Consider the following 26167-nt stretch of genomic DNA (forward strand, 5'->3'; position numbering starts at 1 on the left):
CCATTCCAGAAAAAACTGGCTTGCCATTATTTTTCAAAGCCGTACTCTGAACAAAATACTTGCTGAATCCTTACAGCATATTAGCGTCCAGTTGCTGCAATAAAAACTATTACGTACCTTTTCCAGAAGTTAGGTTTTTTGCACATTGTTTTCCAGGCTGCAAATACAAACAGGGCCTTGGGGCAGTCTCCAACAGGAAGCTTCAGTTGGGATTTTACTTAAGGTGTGTAACTACAATCTCAAATCACATTTTTGTGTGCGTGTGTTCTTACTTGTACTAGAAGAGTATTTCTTTCAGGAATAATTCCATACTATAGTTAAGAGTTCATCAACAGTTGTGTAGCTTAACGTTGCTTGGCCGGATCTGACTATCTCAACACTGCTAACTGAGTTTAACAGAATCCCCTTGAAATACAAACTAAATAGTTATCATCATCTAGACTTTTGCAAATCTCCACAGGACTGGATTATAACCTGCTTAGTAAGGATCACAAGAATTTAGCATTCAATGGCAGATAGCTTGGGCCTCTCTCTCTCAAAAACAAAACACAAAAAAACTCAACAAAACGAAACACCACAACGAAAACCCGAAACCAGCGAACCTACTTTCACATCCCCCGGTGTTCACGGGCTATGGCAGGGCATGGGTTTTCAAGCTGCGAACCCAGACCCCCGACGCGCTGGGCAGGAGCCCTGGGAGGAGGAAGCTGGGAGACCCACGGGCCACGCACAGCCCCAACCCGACCCCACACACCGCCCCTAGGCCAGGCAGAACACAGGCGAGCATAGCCCGCGGTCCGAGCCGCACGGGTGCCGGGGAAGCCGCGCTCCTCACGGAAGGCGCGAAAGCGCTAGAGCCGCCAGCTCTTCACGCCACCAAGTTAAACTCCCGGGTGGCCCAAACAACCGCCCCCGCCCTCCCTTGGCGGGCCCCGCCCCACCGGCAATTCTCGCGAGATCACCGCCACTCCCGGCATCCATTTCGCGGCAGGAGCGAAGGGGGGCGGCTCTGAGGGAAGATGAAGGCGGCGGCCATGTTGGGAGCTTCGGGGCGCTTTTGGTGCGGAGTGTGCTGAGGGAGTCTGCGCAGGGAGAGCCGTCGCTGGGGGATCGGCGGAAGGTTGGGTTCGAAGCGGGAGGAGTAGAGCGCCTACTACGACTCTGAGCTAGGCTTGTTTCGTTGCTTGTGTCCGGCTTCAGGAGTGCTCGGCAGGGGAGGAGGGGGGGTGTCCCTGACCGAGGAGCCAGCACCATGAGCGGGGGGACGCCCTACATCGGCAGCAAGATCAGCCTTATCTCCAAGGCCGAGATCCGCTATGAGGGGATCTTGTACACCATCGACACCGAGAACTCCACTGTAGCGCTGGCCAAGGGTAAGGGCCTGGCGGAGCCGAGGGCTGGGCCCTGGCGGCCCAGCAACGCCTCGGCGAGGGGGCGGGAGGGGAGTGGGGCCACGGGGCGTGTGGCGGCGCAGGAACCGTTGGGGGCCCGTTGGGGATCGAGCAAGAACCTGAAACCGCGGCAGAGTCGTCCGTGGCGTCGTGGCGATGAGGAGGCCTGGGGTGCGAGGGGGAGGCCTGCAGCCTGTCAGGGCCCGGCGGCAGCTGCGAAGGGGCTTGATGGAGCTTCGGTGAGAGTTGCGGCCGGTGCCGCGTCCTCCCGCCATCCTCCCCGACGGAGCGGCTGCGGCGGCCCGCGGCGCTTCCCGGCGGAGGTGGAAGTGAGCGGGGGCTGGGAGAGCGGCGGGTGCACAGCGGTGCGGAAGCCCCGCTCCCGCCGCGCGGCTGCTGCCCTGGCCCCGGGCAGGCGTGCGGAAAGTGCGGCCGCGGATGGACCGTCGGAAGAAGGAGCCAGGAGCGTTCCCTGGTTAGGGGCTGCTCAAAGGCGGCCTGAGTAGAGTAAAAGTATGAAGCCGTTAGCGGTGAAAGTAGTCCAGAGTGTATAAAAGAAAATAGGAGAGGGAGGCTCGAAAGAGGATTTCTTTGCATCGTAAAACTTCCAGACTTCCAGGCTATAGGGCTGTGTACGACTGGACTCTTCTGCATCCTGGGGTAGAAGACAACTTGGGTCCTGTGAGTGCTAGGTTATTAACAAAGGCTGATCGTGAGTTCTTCAGTTCAGAGGCACCCTGTGAATCAAAATCGAGTACAGACACTTGCATGCGAATGTGTTGGCCAGACAATATAGGTGTGTGTGTGTGTAGGAAAGTTAGGAAGATGTGCTTACTAAGAAGTTAGAGACTGGAGAACAAAAAATGGTCTTTGAAACTGGCTTGTTTCTTGTGTGTGATAATGCACTCTCAACACAAGTATATTAGCCACGGCAGTGAGTGTGTAATATTCACATTAAAAATTAAGTCAGAATTTTAATTAACATCTTCATAATACATTCTCCAAAACTTAATGGTATTTTACTTTACACTTCTTGACTTGTGAAGCATTACTAAGTAATCTAAATGCATATTTAAAAGCAGAGATTTTATCCAGCCATTAGGTAAGGGGAGAAGTTGCTCCTTGTCTACATTAAATATTTGGGACTGAGAGTATTCTGAACTTCAGTTCCTGTTTTATGTGATGAGCTTAGCATCCTAGGATGATAACAATCTGGTATGTTTTCTGTAGTTTGTGTGTATAATAGTTGGTCTGTGGAGTTGATACCGTGTAGCAGTTTGTTTGCTTTTATCTTGCATTGGCCTTTGTGGTAATTCTTGTTTGTGTGCCTTGTCACTTTAAGGCCCTCTTCTTCCTCCCCTTCTTCCACTGCCCCAAATAATTATTATTTAAGAAATAGATTGCTTTGTTTTGTAAATTCCTAAATGTATGCTTTGAGACACATTGTAGTAGGTTTGGTCCCCGGTTTGCATAGTTCATTTATGGGATGTTTAGCATTCATGATGTGATTTTTATTTATTTCTAAAGTTGCCTTTAGGTTAAACTACTTTGCTGGAATTGCATTATTTAAAAAGGGCAGCTAGTATTTGTTCATAGGATAAAAAGATGAGCACTGTGATTAAAAATAAACGTTTAGGAATTCCAGTTGCATGCTGTGATTGTTAAGGTTTGTGCAAAAGCACTTATAAGAATCCCATCCTTGAGGAGCTTGTGATAGTCTTGCTCTAAATTAGACAGATTTAGTGCTGACCAAGCTGATTTTTCATGACTTTTCACAAGCAGTTATGTCATGTCATGGCATATCTGCCCAAGTGTACATATTTAGTATGGATCAAACTACAGTTACAAATCTAATCTACTTTCTTCCCATAGCTCTCATCAGAAATGTAAATCTAAACCATTAAATTTGCTTTAATAAAACTTGGCTGAGTTAGCTGAAGAATGTGTGTTTTGTAATATAATGTCATGATTCAGAACAGAATAAACCAGTATTTCTAGGCCACCTGGAACCAAAAATCTTGAGATTAATCTGGAAGCTGGTAACAGCCATATTGGAGTGTAGAACAATTCACTGGGCTCGTGAACAAAATGCTTAACTCTAGAGTTTTAAAGTTTCTGAATAAATGAATGTTTAGGTCATGTGAATGTGTTATGATAGCAAACACAAGTGTCGTTGGTTAATTATAGCCAGGTCTGTATGCAAAAGCAGCAGGTCTTCCTTCTGAAGTGTCTGTAGCTGGAAATACGTTGATCATATAATAGTTGTCTTTTCTTCCTGTGGTGAGTCCAGAAGTCAAACCAGAACTGTTTGCTGTGGATCTTCACCACAAATGTAAAATTTTGTCAGAAAGAGACAAAAAAATCCCCAGAAGATGACTCTCTGCTTTCAGTTGTTCTGCTGTGTAGCTGTCTTCATATGACTGTTACCTGGATTGAGTGGAAGGAGGTTTATAATTATTCACATACTTGCTGAAATCACTGAAATTGTTTGTGACACAAAGTGCAAAAGAAGTAGAATCTGGTTTTGAATGACTACAGATTTGCTTGGCAGTAGGAGTTCAGTGGGCTAAACTGAAGACTGAGATTAGTCTCATGAAGTTGTATGTGTGGAATGTTTTCATTTATCATAAGTCATCTGGGGTTTTAGACAGAAATAAGATTCTTGGGTTGCTAACAGGGTGCTGATTATAGTCTTCAGATACTGAGGAGCAATCTTCCATAGTTCTCTAATTGGCATTTTACTTACAAAGCAGTGATCCTTTCACTAGCAAAAGTTGTGGCCTCTATGTCATGAGTTAGAGAAAGATAGCAACTGTTTTAAATCAAGTGTAACATTTTTATCCTAAGCTAGAGCCTGATAAGGGAAAACAGTGCATCGTTTCACAAAGTGTTAAAGTGCTTTGCTATTTAAATAGCAGTGAAAATTCCCATCTTTATCATATTCCAAATATTAAGCAAGCTATACAATTATTTCAGGTTTTTACATACTGTTGGTGCATATGTTTTTTGGATTGTCAGCTTTTCTGAGCTGGTCTGTGGAACCAAAACCCACACACTCATATTCTCAAGTTTCAAGTTAAATTAACTTGGAATGTCCTTTTAGTTCATACTTCTACTAATTCATACTCAATTTTTTAAACATCATTAAGTCCAACTAATCTAAGAATAGTTAGCAAGCCACAGTTAGGAGTAAAATTTCCTTGCTGTAAAGTGATTGCTGCCCTACCTGGGCACAGTCGTAGAATAATCATGGCTGATTGTGCTTGATCTTTATATGTTGCAGCATTAAAAACTAGGTGGGATCTTTCATGTTAGTAGTACATAATGTATTCCTGTTTCAATGCATGAACACAGAGGCATGGATTTTTAATGGAGGTAAACTGTGTAAGAGCCACCATATGGGGTCAGAAAAGGCTTTGTTGCTTGCCGACAGTAGGGAATCCTTAGGCATGTGAGTATAAGAAGCAGAAAATTATTTACCATGTCTCTGATAAAATGTATTAGTTTTCACTTTACAGCTGTTACACTATTGAGATGTGTGTTTGGAACCATTATAATTAATAGATATTAATAAAATAGCTTTCAGTAACTTAAGAAGTTGTTAAACTTCTAGTATTTCTGGCATCAGTCATCTGTGATAGTGTTTTCTGGAGTCGAATGGCACATGAAAGATAGAACTTCCCTTTCTGTTAGTCTTTTATGCAATATTAATTGGGTGAAAGACTCAAACATAGACAGAAAAAAGTTAAATTCTTGTGAAGACTCAAGCGTTTCCTGTAGTTCAAGGGTGGGAGCAGGAATGTGAAGGGTTACGATTTATCAAGTTTTAAGAAGTTATTTTTTAGTCAGTTAACTGGCATACTCCCTCCATGTCTTGAGGTTTAGGGTATGTGTGCCAAACCAACCCAGTGCATAGTATGTCACAGATGAAAAAGTCTTGTCACAGCCCACTCCTGGCTACTTCCCTCCTATCTATCTCCCTGTTAACTCGCCACCTCTACGAGTAAGGGAATGCAGACTGAATTAACTGTTCTGGAGGCATAAGCTCGCCACAGGCTGTCTCCTTCATGTTAAGGCATTCCTGTAATGTGATGTGCAGGCATCTGAACATGCTTACAGGGAAAAGGTGTTGATATTCTAGTCATCGTGCTTCTCATACGTATCTTAAGAGTGGGGAAAGACTGATTTCTCTGTTTGTATGCTATATAAGAAGTAAGGCTCCTAAGATTGTCAGTAGTGTATAGAGACTGAACTACCCACTTGCAGTATTTTGCATTATATGGGAACAGAGTGCGCTTTTGCTAGTAGAATATACAGCTTGGCTGCTGGTTAGCACAGTATTTTTATGTGTTAATCAACAGGTAATAATTTCTGTTAACTGGCAGGTAAAGTTGCAGTGTTTTACTTTGATATAATGGTATAATATAGTAATATGCATTAAAATATAGTGTAGTGATAACATTGAAGTCAGTCAAAATCTGTACAAAGATTTGCTCAGAGCACTTCAGTGTGAAATTGGTGGAAATACTTGGGTATAAAGTCACATACATGAATCGTGTTAGCCTCAACAGCATTAGCTTCTTTCTAGCTAGTTACTTAAGTGTGGTTTTTTACTCTGACAAAAACTTAATTTGCTTTTAACTGTGATGGTTGCCATTTTGTTTGCAAGTTACAAAGTCAGTTTAGCTCATTTAAAAAGCAAACAAACAGAAGCACAAAACACTTAAATTGACAAGGTAAGATTAAATGGATTTACTGTAGTCCTGGTAAGTGTTATAAGATTGTTATCATTCACATCTTTATTTTCATTTCTTCTTACTCTTTAATATTTTGCTGCATATGAACCACTGCACCCTGTTCTGGAGGAAGGATGTGGTCAGAGGAAATACCCCTAAAGACAGAGCTGGGTAAACTCTAAGGCTACTGCTCCAATACTGTGTCTTTTTGATTACTTGGCAACTTAGTATTTCTGAGTATGCAAAACTATGGTAAAAGCTATTTATTTCAAAAGTTGTTTGGTACTGGCCACCTTTAATATTAGACTTTTTACTTTAGTGAGCTCAGATTATGTTAAATACTAGTCCAGGTTAGGAAAGAAGAGACTGTAAAGTTAGCTGTCTCTTTGCAAAATATTAAAGTAACATTCATTTATTTACGTTATTCTAATACCTGAAGGACTGAGTTGGAATAGACCCTGCAAAAACATTGAGTAACCCTTATACTAAACTTCGTTGGATTGCCACACATGCACTTCTGGTTCCTTGCTTTAGAAGGAAATTAGATGTGGGGATAGCTTTTGTTCTTGCTTTGTGGTGAGAAAGGAAGGCTGAATCCTGAATCAGAGGAGCTTGCTTACCTCTTTTCAGCAGAGCTAATGTTCATTGCACAAAATTGAGCAATGTCCAATTTTGCAGAAAGTTGCATTAAAACCAGTTTGGTTTGGGGCAGTAGAGAGGTAGAGAGAAAAACAAACCTCTTAGTAGCAACTCTTGATGTGTTTTATTGCAAACCCATTGACGACCTTATCAGTGTCTTGATCTAGTTGCATAGACAGCTGAATATCTTAAAGATAATTTTAAATTTTGGTATTGAAAATAATTCCTTTTGATGTTTTCATAATTTTTGATGGGGAGAAAGAAAAATTCTTTTTGACATACAGTAACATCACTTTGCCTCTTATGAGGTATGAAAGTTAGGTTGATCACTTTTCTTTGCTGGTTTAGACTGGAGAAAGGTCATTGCCAGGTGTTAGAACCGTTTCTATATATGTCTTGTCATGTTGATGTTAATAGTAAAATATGTAACTGTGCAGTGTAGTTCTGACTTGAAATACATTCAAAGCAGGTTTCTTCCATAGTTAATCAGATTTTCATTTCTATGTGAAGGTGAGATGTGATCCTCTAGCGTCTACCCTTTTTTGTGGCATTGCTACTGCTTAGTTCCTTCACTTTATCTAGACACTGATGACACTCTGGCTGTTTTTGTGCACCTTTGTGGGCAACATGGCTACTAGTGCAACCATTTTGGTGTCGGATAAAGAGAACTCATACAAAATCAACTTGGGTCATACTTCCAGACAGCCAGCAGGTCAAATGGTGCAATGAAGGTCCAGGTTAATTTACTAGTTATCTAATAAATAGAGTCTAGGATGACCAGAAAGTGAAGTTGGATCCAGGATTAAGTCAGTGAAACAGAAAGACAGCAGAATTGAACTACAGTAATACACAGAATCAATTGATAATGTTGTTAAACTGTTGTGTAGTTACTTTGAGTTAAATTCCTGCAAATTCTTCAGCTTCAGGTATCTTTTTCTGTAGAGGAAGAAGAGAAAACAAATTTATCTTGGTACAGAAGATTGAAATTAACAGTGTATGCCTTTTTACAGTGTTTACATTTTCTAGTACCATTCAGAGCAGACTTCGAGATGCACAGAAATAGAAAAATTGATTAAGTTCAGCTCAGTAGATGATATAACTATGAACAAAATAATTGTAACCACTTAATGTAGTGTGGAGTTGATCTCTTTACTCATGAATTATGCTTCTCAAAGAGATTTGTAATACTTGACTAATAAGCTCTGTTTATTCAGTACTAGAAGAACAGTGATGGAAGATGCTTAGTGCAGCCTGAGAAATAAATTTATATAACTTTATGTAGCTCTACAGGAAACTCTGCGTTTTTTTACTTATGGTTTTATGGCTGCATATAGGTGCCTAATATAAGTGCCTAATGATGTCTCTGAATTGTTGATGCATCTGAAAATGGAGGGAAAACTAATTCTGGTAAATTAAAGCAGAATACTTACATTTTCTCAGCATAATGTGTACTATCTGACAAAGCAGACAAAAGCCTCCTAAAAGGTTTGAGCAAAGGCGGTTGTGAAGGATTGTTAAAGCTGCTGCAAGTTGATGTTCAGCAGAATGTGACTTCTCCCCGCCCCACCCTCCCGGCTCTCAATTTGTTTATTTTTTGCTTAGAAGACTCTAGCTCTTGGAGACTTATCTCTTCAGATTATTTTAATTTGTTTGCTTCATTTTGCATTCACCTAGAGTTGGCAGTCTTGTGAGGGGAAAGTCTTGGAGAAGGTAGTGAAAGCGATGCCGGTGATACAGCGGTAGTGATTATACGTAGGGCAAGGGGAAAAGTGTTATAAACTTCATCAGTATGCAATCTGAAAACTGCTGGAATTCAGCCAGGTACAGACAAATAAACTTAATGTGTTGGTAAGCTGCGCACTGTGCAGGCCTACTTAGGGAGATGGTTATGCCCCAGTGAGTTTACTTAATTTGGCAGGGATAATATGAAACCTACAACAGCATGAAGAATGCATTTTGTGTAGTGAAAATTGTCTACACAATTGTGTTTCAGTAAGGAAAATAAGAGGTGTCTTTCTGCTTGATTTTTTTTTTTTTTTTTTAGGTGAAATTTATAAGGTCAAGTGACTTATTTATGTCTGAGCAGTTGATAATGGCAAAGAATATGCTACCTGTTTAATAAGTTGTTGTTTTTTCCAACAGAATTATATATTTTTTTTTATTGGTCTCTGCAGTATATTTGAAACCTTGTTGAATGTGGGGCATTGTTATTTTTGTCTCCATTCTCAATTTTGCAGTTCGCTCCTTTGGTACAGAAGATAGACCAACTGATAGACCTATACCACCTCGTGATGAAGTCTTTGAGTACATTATATTCCGTGGCAGTGACATTAAAGACCTAACTGTCTGTGAGCCACCAAAGCCTCAGTGTTCTTTGCCACAGGACCCTGCTATTGTTCAGGTAAGTCAAAACATATTTTTGGATGTTTGTTGCTGATGATATAACCTGGTAGCTTTAAGCGCTCTGTAGCTGAGTACTTAAAAATTAAAAATGTTTGTTGCATAACTTTGGAAAGATTTTCCTCTTTTTGAATCATGCCCTTAACTGTGAAAATCAAGGTTGAAATCTAACTCTAGCACAATGCACTGGATATCAAAGTTGCCTGTTTTTCAAAAACAGCTCATGACTTTTGGTAGACTTTGATGCCTTTTTTGAAAGGTACTTTGCTTAGGAGGACACATATGCAAGACTTCTTGGAAAGATGAGACTTGTTGTAAGTCAAATAGAGTAGATGCTGAAATTTCCCCAAATCATTAGTGATTTGGTTGGTTTGTATTCTTTTTGATTTTTAATGTTCAACTTTTTTTTACTGACTACGACTGTAAAAATGTTTCATCTAGCTACGTGTTTTTAAAAGAACTTCATACTGAAGAGGAGTTATTTGAAAATGGAATACTTGGTTGCTAAAGGGAAAACAACTTACAACTTGAAGCCCTCAGGATTAATCTTATTTTGTAGTATGTGGACTGACAGATATAGGTATTTTTGATCTCTGAAATTTGTTGGTTTGTTGATTGTGCTTGTGGGATGTCTTGAAATCATCCCTGAGAGCAAGATGGAAATTATTCGTTCAAATAGAATTTGATAATGCCATGTTAAGTGTTTAAATTTCTAATATTTATCTATTCTGTAAGATAAAAATCTTGATGCTTCTTTACAAAATACCCTTGTAATCCTCTAAGGTCTTTTGTTAAATTGGGTGCAGCTCCTTCTGTCAGAAGTAGTTGAGAGCTGTGAAATACCATTACTGCTAGCCCAAATAATAGTAATGACCCCACCTTCCTCCATTATGTTTGAGTCTTCCATTGTTCATGTAGTTTTTGAAACCTTAGGGAAGAAGATTTGACATTTTCGGAGTTTGCCAACAAAAGCTTATACAAATGTTTGACAAGAGAGTCCAGTATCTGAGATTCTAGGGAAAAGATTGCAAAATGTTATGGTACTGTTTTTGCAAGTTTCTGATACTGGGAGGGTAGAAGTGCTTTCTAAACTGTGGACGTACTTGTGGCAATGTTTTCTGCAACCTGTTGTCTGCTTTGGGTTTTCATGCAGAGTAATGTATGTAATTCATTATTTTTGTGCTGTCTTTGCTTCTGTGTTAAAGCGGTTAAATTCTTGTTGCTCTAAGAAACAACTTTATGAATGTTAAGGTCTTTATACGTATTAGCTGCAATGGTGGCATTAGGTTAAATTTGACAAGGGGTTTGAGAGTTTCTGCATTTCTTGCCTTGCAGAACCATTTTCTACTTTTTGTGTAAACATTAATTTCTGCAAGTGTGTTTTGTCTCTAGTCTTCACTAGGATCTTCGACTACATCTTCATTCCAGTCTGTGGGGTCCTATGGTCCTTTTGGCAGGATGCCTGCATACAGTCAGTTTAGTCCAAGCCCACTGGTGGGGCAGCAGTTTGGCGCTGTTGGAGTTGGTATGTTCATTTTTATTAGTTGGTGTTTTCCTATAAGTGAAGTTGTATGTGTGTGCATCAACAGTGATCGGTGCTTATAATTCCATCAGCATCTTATCTTAGGGGTGGATCCAAAGTCTTCAATCTGTATCAGTTCCGCAGTTTAGCTCAAAAGTACAGAGCTGTTCATTGCCTTTGCAGCTCAAATCAAAGCAGTTGTGATTGAGAGCTGAACAGCCTGTCTCAGAGGGAAGAGTGTGTAAAGGTTCCTGTATTCATGAATTCATTCTTTATCATATATATTCATTACATTAATCATGTATTCATTACATTTCACAAGTGGTAGAGGCAGTTCCTCCGCAAAAGCTCCATAGCTGTGCTGTGGACACCTGGTATCCCAGGTTGAACAGGTAGTGTGTGCCTTAACTGAGGGTTCGGCTTATTCAGCAGGACATGTGCCAGCACTGTCCTCCTTGGGATGTTAGCGTGGCATGAAGTATGTGCTCGAAGTACTTGTGAGCTGCATGGGTTAGTTGCTCCCTTATACCACAGATGCTTTCTGAGACTCACCAAGCAACTTTTATTCCTCCCTTAAAGTTTTTTATTTCCGTTTTTAGTTTTTCACATTGGAACTTTCACTCTTGTAACTGTTATGGGAACAGTGTTATTCCTGGTACTGTAAATGTTTGACATGTGAAAGGAAAGCTGTAGAATTGGCCATAACTTGATATCAGTTCGTAAGATGTGACAGTCATATTTTTACTTAAAAGATGCTAAGTGGAAATATATACAAATAACATTTGTTTATTTCTCTGTAAGATGCTGTCATTACTATGCTGCTTTAATACTTGCAATACTAAAGTTAGCAGTCCTCTTTTAATTTTTTTTTTATAAAAAGCATCAAGATATTACAGTGTTACCACTTACTAGGACTGCACAAATTACATTGAACTTAAAGTGTATAGGAAAGGCAAACTTGTGTTTATTCTACAATAACTGCCTAATATGACTTCAGTAATCATTTAGTGCTAATTAAAAAAAAAATACAGAAAAAAATCATAAACAAGGTTTTACAATTATATTATTTCTTTCAAAGCAGGAGGCTCTTTAACATCTTTTGGAACAGACTCGTCAGGCAGTGCTAGCATGTCCCAAAGCACTGCAGTTGGTTCTGCTTTTACAACAGATGCAAGATCACTAAAAACACAGATGTCTCAAGGTAAATCTTTTTAAGAAGGTTTTGATCTTTTTTGACCAATTGTGCCCCGGTGACTTAGGTGGTTGCCTGAAATGCTGACCAAACAGCTGAATTCTGTCACGAAAACACTTGGTATCAAAACCTGAAAGCACTGAACGGCTTCGTACCTCTCTTTAAATGTGTTTTTCTGTATGTGTGCATGTTGCATAGGTAACTGTAAGCAACACATTTGTTATCCTTAAGGCTTCTGTATTGAGGAGCAGGACTTCAGTTGAATAATATTAGCAAATAGGTGCATATGGAAATTCAATATCTAGTTTTATTGTTAGCATGACAAAATGCAAGGTACTTCATGCTGATTGAATTGTGAAGTCTTTCAGCCTACAGTTTTTAAATCTATTACTAATGTTTTTTTTTAATGTATATTTACATAAATAATACTAACAGCAGATGTGGTTGCCTGTAGAGACAGTAACAGGACAATTAAGTCAGCTTAATAGTATCGAAACTGTATGAGTAGTTTTTGTAATATTGGAAAAATAAACTAAAACCAAAAAGGAAATTCTTGGTGCTTTTTGGGTGGTGAAGAAAAAAATAAATTAAGTCTTGAGCACCTTCACCCTCACTTTTCATGCATGTGTCAAGATTGCTCTTCAAAATCCAAAAGGTGTTATTTCCTGCTCTTCCACTTTCATTGCTGCAAGTAAAAGTGTGTGCTAAGATATATTCCTAGTGCCATTTTTAAGTTTATGTAGTAGTGTTAAAAGGCAAAACACTTTATTTTACTTACAGCAAACAGGTTTTTTCCTAAATTCTAGTTGAGATTTGTTTGCCAATTAGGACTGCTTTCTACAATTGGTTGAGTGGATTACAAAAAATAAGTTCTATTTTGTTGTATTACTTGAAGGGAGCAAAGAGTATGCTGACCATCTACTGTTTCTCTGTTGAAAGAGTAGCAGCTTGGTTTTCTGTAGGTGAAATTAAAACCTCTATGATTATTAAACTTGATGTATGACACATGCTCTGCATGAACGCACATTCTGCCACAAAATTTCCTGTGGGGCATGAACAAGTTTTGTCTATGCGTGTTTGCTTTTAAAAATATTTGTCGTCTTTGTAGGTCATAAATGTGGTATGGTTGGTTTGGGGTTTTTTCTGTGTGTTTTTTGTGTTTTTTCTTCTTTTGTTTAGTTTTTTTTTTTTTTATGGGATATGACAGTATTCTTTTATTTTACTTACTGGGACTTGAGTCTTATTCTAATTTCTTAGTAGATTTACCTAAATGGTGTCATAGACTTGTCTGGCTGGATCAGATGTCTCAATTCTAAACATGCTTCTGGCTCCAATCACTCATGCTGCAAATTGCAATGTGTGAACAGCACATTGTGGGGAAGCTTTCATAGCTCCTTCATCTGCATTACGCCTGGTACAAGCTCTCACTGTTCACTTTTTTTGTGTTGCTCGTACAACAGAGTGCACTAGATTAAATTCAGTTTCAGTGTGAAAACTTTATCTTTGCCTTTGGGAGTAGTCACTTTCCACTTGGCTTTCCAAGGAGGCAGAAAGAGCATTTTTACTTCAAATCAAAGAGTTTCATTCCACAGCTAAATGCACATCATAGATGGGTTGGTAGGGATTAATTGTCCTACCCATTTTTTTCTTTTAGACTGGGGGAAGGGGAATTGCTAAATATCCTTCATTCTGGATTAGTGGATCTGTGGGTGCAGAAATATTTATTTCTTCTTTGGACACAGCTATCTAGACTGGTAAGGCAGATAAACCTGTCAGTCCAGATTGGTTGAGAGCAGTTAATTCAAATTTGTGAATGAGAAATAATTCTCTGGGTTTTGGCTTTGTTTTTTTCCAGGTCGTTCAAGCCCTCAGATAGATCATTTGAGGAGGAGCCCCACCATGGAACAAGCAGTGCAAACAGCTTCGGCCCACTTGCCTACTCCAGCACCGGTTGGGAGGAGGAGCCCTGTACCAGCCAGACCTTTGGTGTCTGCTAGCCAGAAGTCATTAGAGAATCAAGAGCACAGACGAGGTACCTTTGGATAATTTTCATATGGCCTATTCCATAGTCATGTGAAGAGCTCCTTCTAAGGGTAATGTGTAGGATTTCTCCTGCTGTCCATTACTAGTAGACTGGACAGCAGAGACCTGGATTAATATGTTTCTTTTTAAAGCCAAGCATATATTCTATTTTTCTTTTATGGAGTTAAACTTGTGGTTTACTTTTATAGGTCTGGCTTTTTTTGAAATCTGAACTACATAACTATATACAAAAGTATTATCAAAAATACCTAATTGGATAAACAAATAATTTTTTTATTTCCAACTTTAGCTGAAGCACACAAAGTTTCAAGATCAGAAAATGAACTCAGAAATGAAAGCAAACGACAAATTGGTAAATCTTATTTTGAAAAATAGTTATCATTGTCTTCAGACTTCATTAAGTTTTAAAAGTCTGCTAAAATACATCATTTTGTACAGTTCATGAACTGCTAGGACTTTATTTCTAGTGTCCAGAGATCTTGCAGTTCAGATTATGGTAGAATTTACGTATTTAGAATGCTCTCACATAGTTGTTTCTAGTGGGTAGCAATAAATTTGCCTTGGGTCAGAATAATACAAGAACAATAAGTCAACATTAAAGATAAAATCTTTTCTGGTTGCTCTATATTAAGCGATTTAAATAAAAATGCAACCCGCCCTCCCCCCCTCCCCCCCCAGCAGTATTAATGGATTTATAAACACAACAGCATGAAATAAAACCTGTAACCTATGAAAATACTTGACCAAAAAGCCACTAACATTTGAACTCTTCTTCAGAAAGCTTTTATGACTTCTGGAAAGTCTTTTAGTACCCAAGTTTAGCACTATTATGCTTTCTGTGTCACTGCAACAATTATTTTAAGTGCATTTACAAATGACAAGCTGCTCCAGCAGGACTTTTAACAACACAAATGCAGGAAGAGGATGCATGAAGTCCTAACCTGTTACCTCAGGAATTTAAAAACAAACAAAAAAATAACACAAACCACGTAAATAAACAGCTACCCCCACTCCCCTCAAAGCAAAACTAATCTACAAACCAAAACCACAAATTTCCCTCTTTTCAGTTCCAGGAGGACCTTCAGCACGGAGAGGCCGTGGTGGTCACAGAGGAGGCAGAGGAAGATTCGGTATTAGGAGGGATGGTCCAATGAAGTTTGAGAAGGACTTTGACTTTGAAAGTGCAAATGCGCAATTCAACAAGGAAGAAATTGATAGAGAATTCCATAATAAACTTAAACTAAAAGGTAAACCAATACTTGCTTGTATTGCTGTTTTAATTCTACCTTGGAAAACTTCTAAAAGGCATATTGTACTAACTCTTTTTTGCAGTCATTAAAAAAAAATCAAGAAGTAAACTGGGATCATCTCTTAATCTAATATTTGCATCAATAGGTTTTGACAGAGTTTAACTAGCAAATATACATCATGTTCTAACAAGTTCATTGGTTAAAAATGCAGATCACTTGAAAAATCTGAGTAGTGTGTTTACTTTTGAGTTCTTGAAAAGGTGCAATAGACGAAAACGTTTTTTATTATTAAGAGACCAAAAGCAATCACAAAAACATGAATTTGGGATCAAAACTTTGCTGGAGGATGCATGAGAGTTTCAATTTAAGAAAGTTTCTATCATTTCTTTGCTTTTACCCTTTTCCAAAGAAGCACAGGAGTAGTTTAGATCTATGCTGCCAGCACTTTTGTTTTGTTTTCTGGCAGGCTTCTGTTTTAATTCCCTCATTCTCTTGCAACCAGCCATCTGTTACACTACTGCTACTATTTTTGGATGAAATTGCTACAGGTTAATACAGGGAGTTACCTATTTTGGTAAAAGATTGGCTAAAAGTTGGGAAACAAAAGGTAGGAATAAACATTCACATCTCAGTGTAAAGAAAAGCCACAGGTGTAGTACCATATGATTTGTTCTCTGGTGCTTGCCTTTTTCTGGATCATTTTTAAATGGGTTTACCTTTTGCTGTTGATACTAATATTTTTCAGAATAATAAAGTGGCAATGGAAAGCTAAAAAGAGCTATAGAAATATTCTATGAGACAGAGTGGTAATCTTTGTGTGTGTGTGTGTATTTTGGAAGTTTATGTACAGCATCATGAGATTTAACCTGTAAAGCATTTAGGAATGAGGCTTTAATATTGTAATAGCTAGTTCTGTTGAACCATCAGCTTCTTTTTCAATACCAGTCAAAACAGTAAGTTGAACTTCAGGCATTATTAGCAAAGAAATATCAGAAAACCAGTTCACAGCGTAATAGCTGGAGTGCTGGCCCTGTGTCTTGAAGGAGATAACAGCGAAGACAGAAGAGAAGGGTAACAGGGATGAGCAGAAACACGGAGTAGCTTTTATATGCAGAATGACTAAGTGAGGCTTTGAAGTTTGGGACGGAGGTAGTGAGTAGGTTATAAAATCAATGGCTATTGAATCCATTCTGCCACAGGTCAGTATAGTTTGTGTCTGTTTGCGAATAAGTTAACAGTGCTGTTTTGTTTAGTATGGTGGTCTCGAAGGCTTCTATTTACTTTTATTTTACAGAAGATAAACTTGAGAAACCAGAGAAGCCTGTAAATGGAGAAGACAAAGGTGACTCAGGTGTCGATACCCAAAATAGCGAAGGGAATGCAGATGAGGAAGATCCGCTTGGACCCAACTGCTACTATGACAAAACCAAATCCTTCTTTGATAACATCTCCTGTGATGACAACAGGTATGGCCTGCAAGGGAAAGCCTGTTAGTCTGCTTAGTGCATGCTTATGTCAGCACTACTCACTACAGTGTGTTCTGAATTGAAAGAGAGTAAAGCTTATTTCCACATGCAGTGGGCAAAAATAAAATGGGAATATGAAGCACAACATTGCTTTGTAAGTGCAATACATTAATAGGAAGACATTTTGAAATGTTGTTTTAGAACCATGCTTCTCGTACATACCCTAGAAACACCTTTCCAGATTTACTAAGCTGGGTATTTTGTGTTGCTACTAAATGACCACTTAAACTGTGCTTTGGTAATGGTTTCTCAGTAACCTATGTAACTGTCTTGGCCAGTAGTGGGTTTGAATGGGAAGACAGCATTTCAGGAAAATTGAAGCTTATCTTTCGCTGTTGCCTTTTTATTAGGCAAGATGTGTGGATTGCTGACCTATTGTGAATTACAGGGGGGTTACTGTTTTGTTGTACTGACAGCTGTTAATAGGTAAAGTAACATCTGTAACTGCAAACTCTTAGTCTCCCTTGTTTTAAATTGCAGACAGCTTTTATTTATTTATTACATGATGCTGTGTGCAGAGATGCAGGCTGTGTCTGTTGTGGGAAACATCGTGATACTGTAACACCTCTTCTAATTGAGTTAAATTATTTGCGTCAGACACCTAGATTCTTGCAGAAGGGATAATGCAGATATTTACAATGTGATTAATGTATCATTTTTCATTTCATGGGCTTTCTGGCAATACTAATTAATCCAGGCAGCCTTCCTTCTGAAGTGGGTTTTAAAACAGTCCTTTTTCTTTTTGTGTGGCAGAGAGCGGCGACCCACCTGGGCTGAGGAAAGAAGATTAAATGCTGAGACCTTTGGGATACCGCTGCGTCCCAATCGCGGCCGTGGGGGTTACAGAGGCAGAGGGGGCATTGGCTTCCGAGGTGGAAGAGGACGAGGAAGTGGAAGAGGTGGCTTCACTGCCCCTCGAGGATTTCGTGGTGGATTCAGAGGAGGTCGTGGAGGCAGGGAGTTTGCCGACTTTGAATATAGGGTAAAATATACTTAATTCATGTTGAACTAGAATTTCTTGCATAATATTTTGCAGGTCTCTGAGCTACTTAACTGACAGTCCATTAATGCTGAAATTTTAGTTACATCGCATCATTTTATTATCAACAGCAACCAAAACTAAAAGCTACATTTCTTCACATGTCCTAAATGTTTGTTCTATAGCTGGAGTTTGGGTGGGGGTGGTCAGAAATTAGAAGTTCTGCGCATTTAATCAAAGTTTTACAAATGTGAATTGTGGGCGTTTTTTCTAAGCAATATTGTAAACTGTAAAGATCGAGAGGGAGTAATTTAAGTTAGTTTTAGTGTGCCAGAAACGTTTTTGAATTCTTTGTGAATGAATTGGCACAAAGCCTATAGACTTGCAAGTTCCTAAATAACCCCTCAAATAGATTAATTGAAGTTACTGAAGCATAGTGATGACCCTTTGCAAAAGAAGATTAAACTAATTTGAGTTCTGTAAGGTCTTGTTACACACTCTATTTTTTTAAATATAATTTTACATAATTATATCCAATAGCAGTTGGGAAATCTAGGGCCAAATTGACTTTTTTTCAGCCAGTGATTCAACTGAGGGAGCTGAGGAACTGAGGGAGACTGGGCATAAAACCTTCAAAGAAAATACTTCTGTCTGTCCCATAAAGTGTTTTTAAAATATTAAAATAAGTACTTACTACTTTAGTTAAATATGAACAAAGCATGAAGTTCCTTTAAATGTTATGCACAAGCCACCATGTCAGGTTTGCTGACTGAAGTAACCTGCTGTACAAACACGCTTTCATCATCACATAAGCACAGAAATCATTTGCAACAATTAATCCTGTGATTTAAATAACACTTTGTTAGCTGAGCATTAATTGAAATGAGGGGTTTAAGATCAAAGATTTGAATTTTTGAAGGAAGGAATTTCACAGCCCTCCAGACAAGTAGGAGGTGGTGTAATGACCGAGGCTTTGAGTGCCAGACGTAGTCAGAGTGAGGAGCAGCTCATTTGCAACGGGCGTGGGCCTGAGGGTGCTTCGCCCAGATGCTGACCTGATCACATGGGAGGTCTCCTGTGAATGCAGAAGATGGGAAGTAGCCATCACAGTGCATCTTCTCCCAGTGCTGTTGTCCAGGTTGATTTGTGGTTTCTGTTTTGCAAAATGAATTTTAACATTCTACTCTTGTTCCCTCTAGAAAGACAACAAAGTTGCTGCATAGTCTACAAGAAAGCTGAAACCAGGTGAACGTCTAGATCGACTTGATCCAGAGAATTAGTTTCAATCTCTGCAAAGAATGAAGTTAATTTGCTGTATACTTGTCACCAGCACTGGGATTTAACTATTTAATTTCAAAGGGGTGTAATGCAGTTACTTTTGAAAAATGGCCATCTTTAAAAACAGTGAGCATTAAATATATTTGAGACAGAAGGATAAGTAATTTCTTATGTATAGTTAATTATAAAGCAGTACTTCGATGGAGTTTAAGTATTTTTTCATCGCTGAAAGGATTTTTCTTATTACTAAACTGTATTTGATAATTGCTTCAAGTTGTAAGGACAATTGTATGCAGAAGGCCGTTGATACTGTGAGTGTTTTGATCCACTGAAGGTTGTTTTTTGGAAATCCTGTAATATCCCTTTTGAGATAGTTGTACTTTTATCAACTAGGGTGCTGGACAGTAGAAAACTTGCTTTGTCAGTCAAATATGTACACACAGTAAATACTGTTTCTTAGGCAAAGGAAACTTTTTATATAGTTGTAAAATTCCATTATATCCCATTGCCAAAGAAACATTACAAACTTTGTATAGCTGTATAAAAAGCAACTAATTTTTTAAAGAATAAACATTTTTAAGTCAGCAAACATACTGTGTTATTGCAAAAGTGGATATGCTGAAGAACACTGAATTAGTTGGTTTTGTTTTCTTTAGCAGCTTTTCAGGCTTAAATGCTTGATTTTTATATTTGGACTCTAATGAAGATTTGAAAATGTTCTTCCATTACACAAAACTGGATACACTCTTCACTTCTCTTGCAAGAGTTTGATTTTTTTAGTTTCTGGCATATCACAGGATTTGACCAAATTAAGGAGATATTTTCAAATAAGGAGAAGAATTTTTCGTATGTCACAAATTGCAATTAATTTTACTTAGTGGTAAATATTAACTTTTTTTTTAATAATGGACCAGGCACACGAGTGATTGTGGTTCTCCTGGAATGCCTGGGACAAACGTATGTCTCCATTTGTCAATTCTTGAAATGTTAACTTTGTTGTAATACCTGTAGACATAAGCAATTTAAAGAATTCTTAGTGTTTGAAGTTGTTTGCATTTTGATAGACCATAGCTTGGAGACATTAAGACTCTGCTTCTAAGACCGTTGAGTCACAAATGACATAGAATGGACTTTTTGCCAATTCTGAATGACTAGTTACAACTTTTTGATATGCTGAACTAGAAACCTGGTCATTTGTGTCTGTATATGTATATGAAGGCCACAGGAATAAAGGGATCCAAAGATTAAACAATTTTGATCTAAATTGCTGATTTTTTTTCCTTTTTTTTTTAATTTCAAAATGTTCAGTGGTGATAAGATGTGGAAAACTGCACTGTTGGAAAATTGGAATATTTAAAAGTGGTTGATAGAATCTTAATTTTATAACTTTTGTATAGCACTACAAGGAAGTATTTTGTAATTGGTTTCCTTATTAAGGTCAAGTATTTGGCAACCGTAGAAGTTAGATAATATTGTTTAGTAATGTTTTTTGCATGTTAACAACAACGCCTTTTGGGATCCACAAATCATGGTTCTGAGCAGCTGTGGAGGTTTTTGGGCATAGAGGCAGGTGCTGTGCTGTTGCAATACTGTACGAGGTGTCCCAGGCTTATTTAACACGATGAATTGTAAATACCAACGCCCGATGCTGTCAGGGAATGAATTTCAGTCCTTCCCGCAACGGGGGGCAGGAGGGGGTGCTCGGTTCCTTCAGTGTACCTTGCTCCACGGAAGTGAGGGTGTCTTTTTTTATTTTAAACCAGAATAAACTGTTCAATAAAACCACTCTTTCGGGCGTTCTTTCTTGTGCTTCGCGGTGCTGGTCCGGCCTGTGCTGCTGGAGGGAGGGTTCCCGGGGCTGTTTGTGTCCCGCGGGCCCGGGCTGGCGGGAGCTCCTTTCCGCTCCCGGGGTGTTCCAGCGGGGGGGGTGACCGGGCGGTGCTGCCGGACCCGCCTCGCGCCCGCCCCCCCCGCCCACCCCCGCGGACGTGCCAGGGCGCGCGGCGGCCGCCAGCGGCTGCGTACGAGGTGAGACGTGCGCGAGCCGCGCCCGGCAGCCAATCAGAGCCTGCGGCGGGCGGGGCCGCCGGTTCCAGTCAGCCCCGGCGCCATGTCGGTGGCGTTCGTGCCCGAGCGGCTGCGCGGGAAGGCGGAGGTGAACCAGGAGACGCTGCAGCGGGTGAGCGCGGGCGTGAGGGACCGTGGTGGCGGCGGTGGCGGCGGCACGGGTGCTCTCGGCTCGGCTGAGGCAGAGCCGGCCCCAGCGGCCGCGGCCTGGGCGGGGGCGGTGGCGGCGGGCCGAGGCGGGCGGTGACGCGGCGTTCCTGTGCTCTAGCTGCTGGAGGAGAACGACCAGCTGATCCGGTGCATCGTGGAGTACCAGAGCAAGGGCCGGGCCACCGACTGCGTGCAGTAAGTGACCCCGCTTCGGGCGGCAGGCGCTGGGCCCCGGGCCGCCCGCTGCCGGCTCCGCAGGGGAGCGAAACGCGGCTCGTGCTCTCCGGAGCTGTTCTGACCTAAAAACAAAATGCGGCTGTGCTTTCTGAGAGGCTTCCCAGAAAATATTTACACAGATCTGTAAAGCAGAAATGGCACTGTATAGGATAGATCTGATGCCTGCTCCTGTTCGTTGTGTGTCACTCTGGAGACCAGTTGTGCTGGGCGGGCTCTTTGTTCCTCCGGTGTGTGTTGGCCGCACGGGCGGCGGAGGAGCCGGTGACAGCCGGTGCTGGGCTGGGGGGTGTCACCTCCTGCCCCGAGCTGCCCTCCTGCAGTTCTGCATCTTTCCAGTATTGATTACACAAAGATCTTAACACGCGTGCTCTCTATCCAAGTTGGTAAGTAGAAGGTACTTTGTTAGAGCACAGTTCAGGGTGGTGCAGTGGGCTTTAGAGCAAAAACAGGATATGGAGGGGTTTACCCTGATTTATTTTTTTAATTATAATTATTTTTAGTTTGCTGTTTATCTCTTTCCCTAACAGAAAATATTGATCAGATTTTAAAAGTCACTATTAAAGTGTGAGCAGTTTGCTTGAAAAGAACCCATTTCCCACATCATGTGTTTCTTCCTCTCGTAGGTACCAGCATATTCTGCATAGAAACCTCATTTATTTAGCTACAATTGCTGATGCAACGCCACCCAGCACGCAGAAGACTGTAGACTGACTGCGCATACCTGGACACAAGCAGTGATGCTTTAAGCATCTGTAGAAATACTTAGTTTAGAGTGCCACTTTGAGAGCTCAGAAGGTCTTGAAAGGCAGGTAAAAAGTCATCTATACTTTCACAATAGAAACATGACTCTAGTTTTTGATATAATATTAGGCTATTTTTTTCTCCATTACTGTAAGCAGAACTTAAGGGTGATAATTACTTTTCATGCTTCGTTTTTCCCCTGAAGAACTCCGTGTAGTACAATTCTGAAAACAGCCTGGTTGTCAGGACAGCAGCACCAGAGACGCCTTTGGAGGACTCTTGCAATCTCATTGCAGCAGAGGCTGTTTCATGGCTATGGTGACAATACAGGGTACACATTTAGCTAGGCAGCTTCTACCTCCAACATGACACAGTCAATCATACATTGCCACATATAGAAGCAATAGACTGTTTTGTATCTTGTATCATAGGAATTGTGCTTAATAAACTAAACTAAAGGTGTTCTTTATAAGTTATAGTATATTCTGGATTAATGTCATGTGCTAATGAAGAAGCAGCTCAGTGATTTAGTGAAATAGAAATGTTAACTTCTCCAGGGAAGGATGGGACTGTTGCATAACTTGGAGCAATTAAATGCGAGGGAGAAATTGAGCCTTTATTTCAGTGAGAGAAGGCAGGGTGTTTGCCCTAGTTGTGTCAAGACTTTTCCTTTTTGCTTGAAATGCTCTGTACTGCAGACTCTGTAAACAAGTAAATTCTTGCATAATCAAAATGGATTCCTGCGCTTCCTGGGTATTTGTTGCATTCATGATCAGCTGTATGCTTGTGTATTCTCAGCCAGAGCGAGCACAGCATATTTGCACTCACTGCATTTCAGCAGCATGATTAACATACATTTAATAGCCTGGAGAGTAGTTCATTGAGGAAGGTCAGGAGGAAGATTACTTTTTGCTCACTACCATAAAAATTATTTACTCTCTAATTGCTACAGGTGCAATTAACTTGGTTTGGCAGTGTTCACCTGCACTACTAGTTTAAAGACGGCACTATGGCATCTTCTGTATCATGTTCTTCAGTGTAATCTACTTGAAAAAGTAGCCTTAAAGATGTTTCAGAGCATAGTGTATAAAGTTCATTTTTATATGAGTCAGTAACTAGGCAGTTGACAATTTTCAAACTGTTCAATAATCCCATGTTAATGAAATAAGATCTGTGTTTACAAACCCAAGTTACAGTTTAAGGTGCCGCTCATTTTCAGCAAGGTGCATATTTTAAACAGGTATGACCTATTAAATGTGTATCTTTAATAAAGCAAATAGTTTACTTTTACAGAAGCTTTAAAATACAAAATGTACAGTTCCAGTTCAGAAGCATTAGCTATTCACAAGAAGCACTGCAATAAGGGTAAGTTAACTAAGCACCAAACCCTTGCACTTGGCAGTGTAAGTGAAGTTTAATGGCAAGACTCATTTGCCAAGTGCAACAATTCTTAAAATTACCAGTGTTCAGAACAATCGGAAGCAAAGGACAGAGTAGCACCTACGTGGTCAAAATGCAGACAAACTTTGTTTTCGCAATTCACTTCTGTAGGTCCAGAAACTTGCCAGCATTTGTAATTATGAATAAACTGCAAAAACTATAGCAATGATTTTGGCACTTGTTAGAAAAAGTTCAAAACTAAGTGTTTTCATTAACTTCCATTTTGGTCTTAGTATGAATAACCAGTAAGTACAACCAAATTTAGGATTTAATATTAGATCTAAATGACAAGATGTAGGAAACTCAAAACCATTCATCAAGTTAAATAACCACTAACATTTTCAGCAGAGGGTTTTCAAAATTATAGTAGTACAGATCATTAACAATTTACAGACAGAAGCCACACTGATTGTGCAAAGCACATTACTGTAAAAAGTCTATGTACAGCAAACAAATCTTTGTAAACATGGTAAGTATGAAGTTTCTGAAAACATGGTGACAATATCATAAATACAGGCAACATTGGCATCCTCAAACAGCACAAAAGGTAACAATCTGGGCCTGCAAATAGAGCCGGTCACCATACAAACAAAAAAGGTGGATGGGTTTTAAATACCCCAATGTTTAATAGTTTTAGTGTTGTGTATACTTTTTATTTATATATATATATAATGTATTTATTTTTTGGTATCTTTAGATATAGATGTACTTAGTTTGTAAAAACAAAACCAACAAATGTGCTTTATCTTCATTGAAAAATTATGTAGTTAGAACTAATAACCCATTTTACTAGTAGTTAACGTATTAGAATGATATGACTTAAGAAAAATACAAAAATAAGATTAATACTGTCAAAACTCTTATACCAGAAAATATTGTGGTTTTTAGACTCTTTCAAAGATGAAATATGAAAATTTAAATAAGCTCTAACTATATAAAGAATCTTCTGTAATCTCAATTAATATACAGTGGGATAGCTATACATATATTTACCATTGTTCTTCAGTTTTTAAGCACCAGTCACTCTCCCGGATCCACTTTGGTTGGAAGGTTATTCCTAATTCCACAGGTTCACTTAATGGCACATATTGACTGCAAATAATTATCCTTTAAAAAAAAAAAAATAATGTTCTTTTAACTAACGGCTACCCCACATTTCAGTTTAGTATCTTCTGAGCCAGCTCACAATTTTTAATCAACTGTAGCATCTGAAATAAGACTTTAAATATATGCAAGTAGTCTTTTAGGCTAGACTTTCACACATGGAAGGAGCACTGTGTGGATAATGCCTTTGGCCAAATGAAGCAGTAAGAAACTGTGAGTTTATTTGAAAACCAGTGTCATATTATCCACACAGATGCCATCTACTTTAAGCAGCTCAGATAAGATTTATGACACAAGGTTGAGTGGTTCTGCTTACCACAAAACTCAAATTCACGACTGTTTCTGCAACAGTTTCATAATGAACTCACTTCTGTGGCGCACGAAGAGCTGCTGTTGCACTTCATTTAAAAACAGCTGCCCACAGGCCATTTATGGAGAATACAAAGACTTTACAGTTTGTCCATTATAAATTTAAACAGTGTTGAGCAAAGTGACGGCTATATATTTGCTTCAACATATTCAATGTGTTTCAGTAAGATGTTGTAACTATAAATCTATATGAAAAATAGCTATAAAATACAGTGTTTCTTGTATGGTAGGCCTTCAGCAGTTCCTTACAAAAAAAAAGTTTTGAAAGTAAAGGCAGTATACACATTTCTACATCACAGTTTTGGGCTGTTTCGTGAACATCAAACAAACATATTGGCCATATTTGCTCAGCACTGTAAATCAGAATTCAAGAGTTTGTACATCTCACCCACACCCCCTCCGTTCCATATTTAATGAGATAAACAGCATATAGCCAATACACAATTGTGAAACAAAGTATTTGTCATTTATGTTTGGCCCTGTGCTGCATTTTCCAATATGAAAAGCAATTAGTACTGATGCAGGTAGGATGGTCTGCGTTCGTGCTTTACTGGAAAAGATTTAAAGCCCTTATTCATCGGTTTGTGCTGGGACGCCTGTTGTTGCGATTGCTGCTGCTGCGCGTAGGCAAAGTTGGAGGAGATTCCTGCTGCGGGAGCGCAGTCGTTGGCTGCTGCCCACACTGGGGACTGCAGGATCTGCATCGTGTCACTCCACTGGCTGACGGGGCTGCTCATGGGATACAGAGATGCGCTCTGACCGGGGAGCGTGTTGGTGACAGAGGACGTGTGCTGCCAGGGTGCCTTCGGAGGCCAGGTTTTGGTTTTATTATCCTGAGAAAACAAAATTAATTGGCTTGGGGTTAGTTTTGTTTTAACACCAAAACACTTCTTTTTCGAGACAATACTTAACGTGTCATCTTACGCCTCCTTAAACCATTAATTAATGTTTGAAAGCAGAACTGATGCATACATATATATATATAACACTCATAACTCTTAAAATAGCTGCCTCTCAGAAAAGCTTTTTTATTTACTTCAGCCCGTTTGCTTAACACACAGTAGCCCCACTGTAAGTCAAAATTTCTAGCAAGACAGATAATC

General features: G+C 39.6%; 3 protein-coding genes across 11 annotated transcripts in view; 2 read left to right on the forward strand and 1 right to left on the reverse strand.

The window, feature by feature from the left end:
* Window positions 1-983: 983 nt before the first annotated feature.
* LSM14A (LSM14A mRNA processing body assembly factor) lies at window positions 984-20741 on the forward strand. Of its 3 annotated transcripts, none has more exons than XM_065848042.2 (10): window positions 984-1373; window positions 9004-9167; window positions 10559-10691; window positions 11767-11889; window positions 13736-13912; window positions 14213-14275; window positions 14991-15170; window positions 16468-16639; window positions 17453-17681; window positions 18878-20741. In XM_065848042.2, exons 1-10 carry the CDS (start codon window positions 1253-1255, stop codon window positions 18899-18901), a joined length of 1386 nt encoding a protein of 461 aa, XP_065704114.1. In that variant the 5' UTR covers window positions 984-1252; the 3' UTR covers window positions 18902-20741. The 3 variants fall into 3 exon arrangements, with proteins under 3 accessions (XP_065704114.1, XP_065704115.1, XP_065704116.1); XM_065848043.2 differs by having other exon boundaries at window positions 11770-11889; XM_065848044.2 differs by lacking the exon at window positions 14213-14275 and having other exon boundaries at window positions 985-1373.
* A 269-nt stretch (window positions 20742-21010) lies between these two features.
* SS18L2 (SS18 like 2) lies at window positions 21011-22888 on the forward strand. The gene is made up of 3 exons (XM_065847989.2): window positions 21011-21135; window positions 21292-21368; window positions 22034-22888. The coding sequence occupies exons 1-3, from the start codon at window positions 21067-21069 to the stop codon at window positions 22119-22121; spliced, it is 234 nt and encodes a 77-aa protein (XP_065704061.1). The 5' UTR covers window positions 21011-21066; the 3' UTR covers window positions 22122-22888.
* Window positions 22889-23394: 506 nt separating this feature from the next.
* GARRE1 (granule associated Rac and RHOG effector 1) overlaps window positions 23395-26167 on the reverse strand; it is a 60098-nt gene continuing 57325 nt past the window's right edge. For all 7 annotated transcript variants that reach the window (XM_065847988.2, XM_065847985.2, XM_065847986.2 and 4 more), the window contains one exon: window positions 23395-25897. In XM_065847988.2, the coding sequence (XP_065704060.1) occupies window positions 25574-25897 (324 nt within the window). In that variant the 3' untranslated portion in view covers window positions 23395-25573. The remainder of the gene's footprint in view (window positions 25898-26167) is intronic.

This window comes from Patagioenas fasciata, chromosome 13, assembly GCF_037038585.1.
Source record: "Patagioenas fasciata isolate bPatFas1 chromosome 13, bPatFas1.hap1, whole genome shotgun sequence".
Lineage (NCBI taxonomy): Eukaryota > Metazoa > Chordata > Aves > Columbiformes > Columbidae > Patagioenas > Patagioenas fasciata.

Bases quoted from the DNA above. Each gene is read 5' to 3' on its own strand.
- SS18L2 (XM_065847989.2), top strand. From the start codon at position 21,067: ATGTCGGTGGCGTTCGTGCCCGAGCGGCTGCGCGGGAAGGCGGAGGTG. The intron at 21,136-21,291 runs GTGAGCGCGGGC...CCTGTGCTCTAG, and splicing joins ACCAGGAGACGCTGCAGCGG to CTGCTGGAGGAGAACGACCA. The intron at 21,369-22,033 runs GTAAGTGACCCC...TTCCTCTCGTAG, and splicing joins CGGGCCACCGACTGCGTGCA to GTACCAGCATATTCTGCATA.
- LSM14A (XM_065848042.2), top strand. From the start codon at position 1,253: ATGAGCGGGGGGACGCCCTACATCGGCAGCAAGATCAGCCTTATCTCC. The intron at 11,890-13,735 runs GTAAATCTTTTT...GTTTTTTTCCAG, and splicing joins AAAAACACAGATGTCTCAAG to GTCGTTCAAGCCCTCAGATA. The intron at 14,276-14,990 runs GTAAATCTTATT...CCCTCTTTTCAG, and splicing joins TGAAAGCAAACGACAAATTG to TTCCAGGAGGACCTTCAGCA.